At 38.1% G+C, this 12,443-nt stretch overlaps 1 protein-coding gene across 1 annotated transcript; it reads right to left on the bottom strand.

Moving 5' to 3' along the window:
• Positions 1-2,255: 2,255 nt before the first annotated feature.
• map2k2a (mitogen-activated protein kinase kinase 2a) lies at positions 2,256-11,433 on the bottom strand. Its single transcript, XM_027169752.2, has 11 exons — positions 10,744-11,433; positions 9,950-10,160; positions 9,720-9,866; positions 9,426-9,503; positions 8,851-8,902; positions 5,560-5,684; positions 5,164-5,377; positions 4,768-4,832; positions 4,580-4,641; positions 4,244-4,289; positions 2,256-3,984 (listed from the first exon to the last, which is right to left on the bottom strand). Exons 1-11 carry the CDS (start codon positions 10,830-10,832, stop codon positions 3,874-3,876), a joined length of 1,200 nt encoding a protein of 399 aa, XP_027025553.1. The 5' UTR covers positions 10,833-11,433; the 3' UTR covers positions 2,256-3,873.
• Between the last annotated feature and the right edge of the window lie 1,010 nt (positions 11,434-12,443).

Below are 12,443 nucleotides of genomic sequence, written 5' to 3' on the forward strand. Positions count from 1 at the left end.
GAAAGGCTCCCTGGACAAAGAGTTTAATTCTTTTAAGTAAATCTGAATTGCAATTTCAATGTACCAGTTGATAGTTGAAAGACTAATTGAGAAACAACATTGTCATGGGTAGGAAAGTTACTTAATGAATATATATGGAGCACATAGATTCTGTTAATACAACTTGACTTAGATTGGATGAGTAAGACCTGCTCCAATAAGCCAAGAGTGGAATACAGAAACTTGTTACTGGGGGTGGTGGGGGGCAAAAGACAAATCAACACATTTTGGCTACAGAGGGCACTGCCAACAGGCCAGCGGGAAGCAGAAGCATTCCCATGAAGTACTAATAAGACACTGTGGGATTCCATTAGTTTCTAAAAGCTTTTCTTCAATAGAATATAACAAGCCAAATAGCAAAAAATCCTGACCACAGAAAAAAGCCCCCGCTTGTTTGTCCAGCAAAAAATGCAGGATCACGGTTTTTATATTATATATATATAAATATATATATATATATATTTATATATATATATATATATATATATATATATATATATATATATGTTTTTAACAGTATTATTAGATTTAAGTTGAAGGTAAACATAATTGAAACTGTCATGATTGAGAATAAGAATGCTTTAACAGTAAAGGAGTACGCCATTGTGTTTTCAGCCCAACCCCTGCCCAACACACTGGTTATGAATGTGCAATTACCACACTGAAGAATCTGGAAACATTTCCCTATACTGATAAACAGAAAACCCCTTCCAATGAGAGCCTAAAAGGCAGTTTTTGAATAATTCCAAATAAGAACTTATGAAAATATTTTTGCACTAAGATTTAACAGATTATTTTGTTCAAACCCCAAATCTAAATATTTCTCCCTTTATAATATACAACTACCTTTTCAACAGGTTAAACTTTAGGTCTGTTTCACTCTTGCTTGTATTAATTAATGCCTTGAACTTCCAACAAAGTTAAAAATTGATTAATAATTAGTATTTCCAATAACAGGAAAGTCCATCTTTCCTTTTCGTCTTGCTTTATCATTTTGTCTTTTGTCCTGCACTGTTTGCACCAGGTTGCAATGATGCACTTTATGTATCTAGGACTACTTACTAAGCCCTCTGTCTATGTTTTATGTAGCACCATGATCCTGGAGAAACGTTGTCCCATTTCACCGTGTACTGCTACAGCTATATATGGTTGAAATGCCAATAAAAGCTTCTTGACTTGACTATATACATCTGACTACATGGAGCTATCTGCATAATAGCTTGTGTTTGTCATTGGAGTTAAATGTTCCATGTTCTCCAAAGATGATAAAGCTCCTGCAGTGCCCTGTATGAAAAATGCTGAGGAATTCCATGACACTTGCTCAGCTTAAGGTGGGTTCTCTTGTTAGCAGTCACTTCTCATCCTTTCAGGGTCCAGAGGAAAGATCTAAACTTCATCCTTGTGTACACAAAGACTGGCCTACTGGGTGGTTGATGTCATCACAACATCAAACAGGTTTAATGTCTCAACTCGTAGTGGCACAAGTGAGTAGTCATCTAAAAACGCTTTTCCATCCAAAGATGGATCAGTTACTCACAACATTGTGACATGGTAGGTTATCAGACTTACAGTTTAACAGTTTACACACAGACACACAGACACACACATGTTGCTTTTGTAATACAAGGACAACCATAGTTACATGTATGTCTGGTGTTAAAAGTTAACCTAAAAAAGGGGTGAGTTCAGCCTGACACATCAATACCACAAAACCTTTATGTATTGTTTATCTGTTTATGTGTCTAACCAAATGTCTTACTTTACACAACACTGTGTTTTAACCCCTTATTTACAGAATTGCACATAATAAATACTTTATTACTTTCATTTCCTTCTACTTTTGTTTTAAAGTAAGTGTTGCTTAAACAATATTTTTCGAGTACATTGTCTGTTTGTGATATCAGGACCTTGATAAGGGAACTTGTGCTTCTTTAAAAGATACATCAATAAAGTAAACCCAAGAAACTGAAGGTTAACGTGTCTAATATTCTACACAAAGGCTTTATGTTCTTTAAAAGCCAATGTGTTTAAGTAACTCCATCTCCCAACATGTACGGCAGAAATAACCTGACTCAGGTGTGGTTTTTGGTAGTTGAAACAGGACAAAAATGTGGTTTGGCAATGACTCTCCCTTATTTGCATAACACATGCTTATTAATGAGTAATTAATACAAAGCCAAGAAAAGTGAGATACTATAAAGGATTTAAAAAATAAATACTGCCACAAATAAGATTTTATTCATGTTATTAGAATTGTACTCAACAAATTTCAGATGATAATAAAAATGACCTTCCAATTTTTCCTAAATCAATCAAAAAAATGTTTTTAAGACTGAAACAGTACCACCAGTACTGTATATATATTTTATACACATGTGCATCTGCATTCATTTGGTTTGAGATGAATGCCAGGTATGATCGTAATACAGGTCCAACATTATGATGTTCAGTCTCACAAAAAAAATTAAATAAAAAATCATAAAAATAATCACAAAACCGTTTGTCTTTTTCAACCGAATGTGAACCATGTTCTAAGCCTATACTATTCCCCATTTTGTTTTGAAGAAATTGAATATTGAAAAAGACACACAGCCAAGGCCATCAGCCACCAACGGGCCTACAATCTTACCTTATATCAGCCATCCACTAACTCTCTGCATTTATATTAATATACATTTGCTTGCATAGTACGTTACATTAATCACGACTTAGTGAAATGTGTACTACGCAAATTCTTTATTAACTTATAATAAACAGAGCTTGCTGAGGATGTAAAGTCTATAGACTATGGGATCTGTAATGTGGAGTGCAATCCTGGTTTATCTAAAGAGCAAAAAATTATCAGACTTTGTGTAGTTGGCAAAATTATACAACATCAAACCATAAAAAAACTTTCCCAAAATACCCAATGGTGCAAAAAGTTACAGCATTAAACAGAACGTTCAAACGGCAAACCTAAGCATCAGACAAAAAAAAAAAGTTTAAGTAAATGTGCCTTTCTGTATGATATAAAAATAGTAAGAGAGTGTTACATCTCTTACTGCTAACAGAAAGACATCTAAATTTTTGTGTTAAAATGCAGATGGGCTGTATTTCCTTATTTTGGGATATAATAGCCATATAGTTTTAGAATGGACATATAGTTTTATAGTGGAAGCTGTTTAAATCTCCACATTATAGCAACATCAATGACTGATACGTCACCAAACATCCTGGTCTTGCAATGTCAGATTTCAACCATGTGGTAGTAGCAGTTCAGCTTCATGAATTAATCTTTGTAGACATATCCAGCCCATAAATTACCAGAGAATCATTATCAGTGTGATCTGCAGTAGCCCTCTTTGGTTTAAAACTGTTCAACACAAAATAGTAGAACAGAAATGTATATTCTGAAACGAAAGAATTGACCAGACTGCTGTTTTTATGCAGCATCACGATAACACAATCACTGCGTAGCATTTAAACCAGAGTGCAAATGTAACACCTGAAAAATCATAGTAAAAATATGCATTATACAGTATACAACCAGTGCTGTAATGCCATACCTGAAACATTCCCAAATAACTGCTCTGAGATCTTAAATATGCTCTTAATGCAAGGCAAGACATGTATGAACCTAAATTCAGTTAAATGGACAGTTGTACCAATGAAAATCACGACCTCTCATGAACCAGTACCTGCAGAAAGCCCTGCGGCAACAACAGAGTTAGTGAGGAGGAACAAGGAGAAGTGAGTTGGCCTGACCAGGCTAAACAAGCAGGAAAAAAGAACAGAAGGGAGAAAAGGAAAGAGCAGAGAGGGTGATGGGGACGGTGTATGTGGCTTGACTGGAGTTCATTCAGAGGTACGAGTGGGAGTGCTTGGCTGATTCAGACCCATGGTTTTGCACAACCAGCCAGCAAAGTCCACCTCATCCACTTCTGCACGCTTGATAAACGTGTGGCCCTGCAACAGCACATGAAGAAAAATGACAAATAAGAAATAGCTTCTTTATATAGTTAAATGCACCAAAAACGTACTACCAAAAACTGCTGAAAGAGTCGTAATTGCTGCTATGACCCTGATTCATAAAACCAACTACAGGGAAAATTATGACAAGCATTATTGCATTCTATACATGCATATAATATCTTGTGTTAAAATAAATATTTTGCTTTGCATCAACTTTATTGCCACCAGAAAAGAAAAAAAAGACAACAAGCACCATCAACATCTTCAGGTCAGCTCTGTCAGCAGGGTTCTTCATGAGGCTGTGAAACAACAAAAAGAGTCAAAATGAAACCCCCTTGGGAAGGGAGCAATGTGACCACAAAACTACATTTTGCCTTTTATCATTGTAAAAACAGAGAACACAAAATAACTGTGCTGTGCTCTTTCATTTAAGTTGATGAATCCATGTGAATGCGTTTGCAGAAGCACAATAAAGAAAAAGAGGACACTCTATAGAGTACAGGCTAACCATTTTGTTCAATATCCATCAGAAATGTGTATACATCCAAAAATGCCAATTGTGACATGAGACCAAACAAGTGGAACTCACCATTTTGTCACAAAGTCCTGGAAGTCTGAGGTAAATACACCATGTGGCAGCTTAGGTGGGGGCTGTGGAAAATTGAGGAATGGAAAGAAAAAGCAAACGAAGGTGATATTGAGGAGCAGTGCAAAATGGAAAAAAAATGTACGAAAAAACACCAGGAATAAAGTTGTATACTAGGCAGTTTCTCTGACCTCATTGACAATGTAGTCCAGTAGCTCAAATATAGCCATGGCTGGCCTGCTGTCCATTCCATGTCCTTTGGGGAAAAACATTTCACATGAGTCAACTAAACTGCCTTATATATTATAGTGCCATAATTTCTATATAGCTTTATATTTCTATAGTATACTCCAAGGTGGCACTGGAACACCTTGGGCAGTAGCATCTGCGTTGTTGTCAAATGATTACAGATCCAACCATTATGGATGTAGTAAAAATATTTAAGGAATATATAATAATTTCTAACAGAAACACCAATAATTTTGCAAATACTATTTTTTACTCTGTAATTTGCAATATCTCAAAAAGTAATTAAGAGCTAATTTACTGCAGCAATTGTGTAATGAAGGACAGATTTGTACTCTCACCACTAATGGGGCGTCCTGGAGGTCTGGGTCTTGGGGACATGCTGTGCCCCGCTGTCCCTGCTCCGTCCAGCACTGGTCGCCCAAAGATGGCCTCCAACTCCTTAGCGTCAGGTGGGGGGATGGGGTAGCGACCAATGGCCAGCTCTACCAGTGACAGACCCATGCTCCACACATCAGACTGCACTGAATAGTGAGTGCCCTGGAGCCTCTCTGGCTGTCAATATAAGAAAAAGTAAAATTACAAACAGTCGAAATAACGTCAAAAACGCAGGGCTGGGCCAAGCTAGCAGTGGCTGCCTCCGCACCCCATACTGCGTTGCTGGGCATGGGCTTGGTTTCTGGCAAGGGCAGGGGCAAAACTGGGAGGGTGGGGGAAGAGAGTTAGGCCTGACTCACCGACATGTATGAGCGTGTTCCCACAAAGGAATTGGCCATGGAGTCGATGAGCTGGCCGCTCACGCCAAAGTCGCACAGCTTGATTTCACCACGCGAGTTCACCAGGATGTTGGAGGGCTTCACGTCTGCAGGAGCCAAAGTGCAACAGAGAGAACGAATGTAGGTGAAATGGAGGGATGAAAAGGGATAAGGAGGAGTAGGGAGGCTAGGAGTGCCAAGGCTCAAATCCCACCACCTGGCCTTTTTCCTCCAGCTTCACTCCAGGCATCCCAATCTGTGCCAAGTATCCGACCAGAAATACATTTCACAAGCAGCCCTGCATAAGGCCTGTATAGCTCACAAAATGCAAGCTGCCTCTAATGGCAAACATACCTGGCTACATTTTCACCTTTCTTATTGCCCGGATAGGAGAAATAAATTGTAAATGTATGATACCTTTTTGCCTTGAAACATTACAACAGAATGTAGTCATCAGAAATAAGTTTAGCACTTATACAAAATAACACTTTTGTGCGTCGGTACACAGTAGTAACAAGCAAAGTGGTCTGCTATCTTCTCTAGCCAAAAACCATGTTCTGATATACTACCTGTTAGTGAGTCCTCAATAAGACCCCCCTCCAGCTTAGCTTTCCAAAGAGACAGTTCAAACCAACTTGATAAACAAGCAGGAAAGAGAGGTGATGCAAAAATAAGAATAGAGGGGATTGCAGGGCGCGGCTGCCATATAATCACATCTTGAAAGCCATAATTACCAACCAGGCTCCCAGACAGTTCTGCACTCACTTGCTGACTCTCCGTGTCACAAAAGCACAGCTACAGTCCTGGGTGTCCCTCATGAGCTTGTTCAGCTCTAACCTGGCCCCTCCAAACCCTTAACACAGCCTCAGCGACATCCAGTCAGCCATTTTGTGTTCACTTAGAGTCTTGTCTCACAGAGTCACTCAAAGAAAGCAAAACCCTAACCAATGGCTACTAAAGAAGAACGCCCAGGCACAGGCAATGAAGATGTTAATAATCTTTGTCTTTAAATGAGGGTCATCACTTGGATAACCTTTTTTAAATATAGCAATTTGAACTTTATGGTCACCTTGCAAACATTATTTCACAGTGACCATTTGCATTGCTGTTGTTCATGTTGGACATGAACGCAAGTCAAAGAATGTGAACACAAACATCACAGCGATACAAAGACAATAGTATTTGTGAATCCTATTGAAATATAACATAATATAGAGTTTAATAAGTAAAAGTATTTTCTTTATTTTAATTATAATAGCAACATATGATAAATATGCTTAAATGAAAAAAATAAAATAAAATCTGTCACAGAATAAAAAGAGGGTAAGGATAAAAAGGATAGCCATGAATAAAAACCTCTGGGCAGCCTTTAAGTGTTGGCAAGTTGGCCGATGACTTCTTTTCCCACAAATTTCCAGTAAAAGCCCGCCACATTCACAGGAGTATTTCGACCTATAAGCCAAATGGTTTTCCTTTTGAAGTTTGCCATTAGTTCTAATCTTGTTTACACTGATTCCAGATCTGCTACCACAGCTGGCAACCAACAAGAGCACGAACAACTAATATTTATTTGAACAGTAATTATTATCATTATTACCTATGGTTTAAAAAACATATTATTATATAATATTAAAAAAGACAATATGTAAAATACTGTGTAAAATGTTTAGGTCATCTGAGTCAATTTATCCTTATAGCAAATTTTTATTGGAATATGATTTGTTTAAGTATATTAAATAATTTAGAATACATAACATAGATGTGGTACATTCCGATTTTCATAAAGCACTTGGCTGCACTTCCCCATTCAAAGGCTCCCACGCAGCTTTAGTAATGTTGAGGTCAGGGTTTTGAGGTGGTTGACTTAATACTGTAAGTGTCCCATTGGACTTCCACTCCAAGAAGGCCTTAATTGTATCTGGGTAGTCATTAAAATATGCTGAGCATTATTTATCATCTATTGTTTTTGAGCAGATCCCCTACCTCATTGGTTGAAATGCACTCTAGGCCATGACAATGCCACCTCCATGTTTCATAAACAATCAGACAGGAATCTCAAGTTTTTCTGAGATGCTGGCATGTCAAATGTATCTGCATGACGATACCTATAAATAACACTTCTCCTGGTTGTTGTTCTTCCAATTTGTTCTTCTTCTGTGCCATGTCTTGTGGTATTTCATTTTTCCTGTGTTGGTTTTACCACACGCCATTTAAGACCTTTTTCACATCGACTTTGCTGCCAGGTGACTTTGCAAGATGCCAAGAATGCATTTGACTGGATTTGCTTCTGTCCCTTAAGGAAATGACCTTTAAGATGCAGACAGATTTTTGGATCTTTTGCTACATTTTTTTGTCCACAACTTGTCCAGTTTCTTGTTTACTTCTTGATGACAGTTTGAATACATCTCAAAAGGCCAGTTTAGTTGGCAGTTACTCGCTGACAAAATCCTTGATGAAACCAAACTACAATGACGTATTTTTATGTGGCAGTGTGTCAGCCTAGCTATTCTCCCCAGGAGGCACCCTGGTATTGGAATTACCATCCAATATGCCAACTGTATTTTCAAAATTATACCCCACCTGTTTTGGCTATGTGTAATTACGTCTAATCACATGAGTTGCTGCAGAAATTTGACAAAGCGAGTAAACTGGAGTGCTATTATTTCCATATCACAAAATATCAATACATTTGTTGCAAGATGCAAATCATATGTACAAACAAATGAACAAGAGATGAGACAATGTCTATTGTAAAAAGCGCTATACAAATAAACTTGAATTGAATTGAACACCTGCTGCCCAGATAAATTGCTTTAAAAAAATGTGGGCTTTTGTCTAGTTTCACCAGTTTCCCTATGACTACTTTTACAGCTAATGCACTGCCATACTGTACATTGTTACTCTGTTTTAAAAAGTTTTTGCTATTCTTAAAATATTTTCTGTTGGAGGCCTAGTTTGGAGTTCATACAAATGTACTTACCATGTATAGAAAAGATAGGTAAAAACTGTTCAAAGCTAAATCATTTTCAAACGCATATCCTAATTTAAATTTAAATATACAGAAATCTAATTTTGAAAATGTATACCGATTATATAGTTTCAGTATTAAATGTCAGCTCAAGTAATCCTCTCATAACACTGAAATTAGTAGATTATGTCTAAATGGTGTGTATCAATATGCTCATTTCCTGCCTGAGCAATCGAGTATTAACTTGTACATGTACTTGCATGCAGATTCACAAACATTTCTTTGGAATGTGCTTTTGAAAATACCTCGGTGCATTATTTGGTGCTTCTCACGGAGATAGGCAAGTCCTCGGAGTACCTGTGAAACAAATAAATAAAGCTGTTTTAAACAGTTCAACCATTCAGTATGAGGCAATATTTACAAGGCACTGTAAAGTGAAAGAATCAGACAGTATATCAGGTAGAAATCTCAAGGAGATGCCACAATCACAATCAATTCTTTATGCAATTTAATGCTTTTTCATTTATGTTCTATACTGTATTCTATCTTTTTTCCACTGTTTTAAAAACATACTTATTTAATCCACGATGAAAAAAAAACATTAAGATTGATGGTTTCCATTATTCATCAGAAATATTTATTATTGTGGATATTTATCAACCAAAAAAAAGTATTTTATATATAGGTTTGTGTTAAATTATGTCATTTAGTTTAGCAATTAAAAGAGAACATAATGCATCTAATAATTTTCCCCATCCCAAATATTTCTAATACGTTTCATTGCAGGTTTAGCATTTTAACCATGATTCTGCACCTGCAGAGTTTCTTTCTATACTGCATCATGCTTGGTTAATAATGATTAGAACAGAGTGATACTTACTGCAATACTAACTTTGCCCAAGATTTCCTCTGGAATTCTTCTAGCTTCTTTTAGTACCTGATCCAGTGAGCCTCCGTCCTGAAGAAAATCAACAATTGTATCACTCACCTCGGTTTCTCAGCTGTTACAGTTTTATAGTGCATTATTATACCTCACTCCGAGGCTCCAAATCAAACAAAACACACAAATGTTCGTTATTGTAGCTCTCTGTGGCCTGAGATCTTGAACAGCATTAAAAATGTTTTAAAAACATACTTCTAGCACATTCATCTTCATTTAAATCCTCTCACTCACCATATGCTCCATACAGATACTGATCTCCCCATCACTGTAGAAAGCTCCATAGAAGCCCACTATGTAGGGCGAGTTACACTCATGTAGCACCTGCAGCTCACGAATAATCTGGTTCCGGATTGCTGGTTTGATTTCCAAATGAATAAGCTACAGTAAAATGAAAAACATGGTCAGTTGTTTCATCCAGCTGGCAGCAGCAAAAAAGAGCACACACCCAACACATACATTACCTTTCTCGCCATAACCAGTCTGGAGGGTTTGTGGCGCACTTTGTGGACTACTCCTCCATTCCCGGCACCAAGCTCACAAATGGGCTCAAAGTCGTCATCTTTCAGCTCACCCACTTGAGCCTTCTGGGTGAGGAAGGCTTCGAGACGCTTCCTCTGCTGCTCATCCAGGTCCAGCTCCCCTAATTTCTTCTGCAAAGCCTCCAGATTAGCTCTAAAAGTCAGGGTAAAACAAAACACACATGTACACTTACATGGGCCTATTTGATACCAAGTACTTCTTTACAGGTTTGATATTTGTGCAAAATGCTGTATTGACACCGGATCCACCGCTGTATCTAGAGCATCTATCCCGTGCTCATCCTACACAGGGAACCTGGAGCCTATCCCTTGAAAAAACTTGTATCCCATGTGGGAGACAATATCACACAACAGAGAGATTTACAGAACATTACATACAGATGCCGGTCATTCTACAATGCAGGTATTTTGGGGAAACCCCCAAAGCACAAGGAGAACGTTCAAACTTCACACACAGAGGGTGGAGATGGGAATCAGCCACCCCAACCCTAAGGGGTACAAGTGCAATATATCTCTAATAAGTCTCAACGAAGCATAGTCAGTAATCTATCATTTTGCACTTTTCAAGCCATTTCTTATAGTGTGAATGCTGAAGTAGGTTCGAAAATAGAAACCCTCATTTCTATCGATACACCTAACACACTACTCAGGCTAGTAATGATCCATCAAGTGACAGTGACAGTGATGTTACTGGATCCATGATGTTAAACACTCACTCTGAGGCAGCATCAGCGTTGGTGGACTGTTGTCCTTCTCCTGTAGGCGTGATGTTCAGTGGGACTGGTCGAGGTTTCTTCGGTGCCATAACTGACTATTTTTACTATTTTCCTTTTCTATTTTTTTACCGAGAAATTCACGGACGACGAGTAATTTCCTTGAAATGACGCAATACGTTAGAAACTAGGTGTTGAGAAGGTTTAGTTTTCAGAGTCTGTCATGTCTCAGGGAGTTCTGTTAAAGTAGGCGGATGACAAGAGGACAAGAGAAGCTGCTCCCAGTCGGACAGGTAAGCATTGGTCGGTCGGAAAAACCTCTTTGACTGAGAAAATGGTCTAGTGAACGAGCTGGAACAAGATTAGAGACGGAGTCATGACTGTAATATATGTTTTAAAGCTCTCCCGGTTGAGACTGGAGGCTGATTCGGCCCTGGTTCCTGGCTCCTGGTTCCTATAGGAAGCGTCTTCGGACAGATGACAGGTTTTAGGCCTCTGTCCTAGCACAGGTGATCCCTCGTTTTCATCGGGGGATTGCAGCGTTAAATCATCCCAGGTGCAGGTTTGTCGACGTGTGACTTGTGCTCCAAATTCCGTCAAAACAGTTGTAGAAAATTTGGCAGAAAAAAAAAATCCGGTACAGGAAGCAGCTCTGGAACCAGTAGGAAGCTTTGTGTATCTCGCGAGATACATAAGTATCGCGATAAGACGTTTCAGCGCCGTTCCCAACGTCATTTATATCTGATCTGGGATCTGAACGTCTCGTTTATCTGTAAATATGTTGAAGACTGTTGGAACTAGACATGAATGTTTCACACTGTTTATCTCCCCTCACTTTAACAACATCTACATGCTCAATACGATTATTCGAGTACAGATCAACATGATCTATAAACTGTAAACAGATTCATTTACTGTCCTCTAAACGCCCTCTTTAATGTTGGTCCATTACTTTAAACTCCAGTAAAATGTCATTTGCAGCTAGCAACGCTGCTATTTGTTTACATTTTAGTAGCTAACTAGCATTTTAAAATAATGTTACTGTTCTAAAACGAGGCACTTTTTTAATAACACAGCAAGCACTACAAATGATTTTTCCCCTTTTCACATATTATGTAAACAATGAAGTGGTTACAGAGTTAAACTAAAATGTCAGTGAGTTATTGTCAGTCTGATAAAATAGCCTCAGTGTTAGCTAGCTTTTCTTGGCTTGTAGTGTAGTTAGATGCTTTAACAGATGGGTAGCTTAGCCAGCTCTATCTTTGCTATTTTCCTCAAGTATCTTCTCAGATCAGATTTTTTTTTTTGTGTCAAAATCATTTTATCTGATGGGTCGACACTGCGTTACCAGGGCTGGTAGACCTTCTACCACCTTGAATGAGCTCCTTTACCAGTGCTGGCCCCTTTTACTGGCACTGTTGTTATTAAAACTTTCCTAACACCACATTTGGCCAGAGCTTTATAAAGAAAGCCAACACACCCACATAAAATAGGCATTGCACAATGTCGGATTGCTACCTGGGTTGTAGTTTAACAAGTTACATTTGAAAACTAGCTTCAACACCATGAGGTTTCTGACTATGAGGTTAGCTCAAACCATAGATATCCTAGGCTTGTTTCATTACTACACTGTCAAAACACATCTTTGTACTGGTCTGTCCGAGTCAAACACAATTACACTAGTCAAACAACAACAAAGATGA

The sequence above is a fragment of the Tachysurus fulvidraco genome, chromosome 2, assembly GCF_022655615.1.
Source record: "Tachysurus fulvidraco isolate hzauxx_2018 chromosome 2, HZAU_PFXX_2.0, whole genome shotgun sequence".
NCBI classification, from domain to species: Eukaryota; Metazoa; Chordata; class Actinopteri; order Siluriformes; family Bagridae; genus Tachysurus; species Tachysurus fulvidraco.

Bases quoted from the DNA above. Each gene is read 5' to 3' on its own strand.
- map2k2a (XM_027169752.2), bottom strand. From the start codon at position 10,832: ATGGCACCGAAGAAACCTCGACCAGTCCCACTGAACATCACGCCTACA. The intron at 9,504-9,719 runs GTGAGTGAGAGG...GATTTTCTTCAG, and splicing joins GTATCTGTATGGAGCATATG to GACGGAGGCTCACTGGATCA. The intron at 4,833-5,163 runs GTGAGAGTACAA...TTTTCCCCAAAG, and splicing joins TCCAGGACGCCCCATTAGTG to GACATGGAATGGACAGCAGG.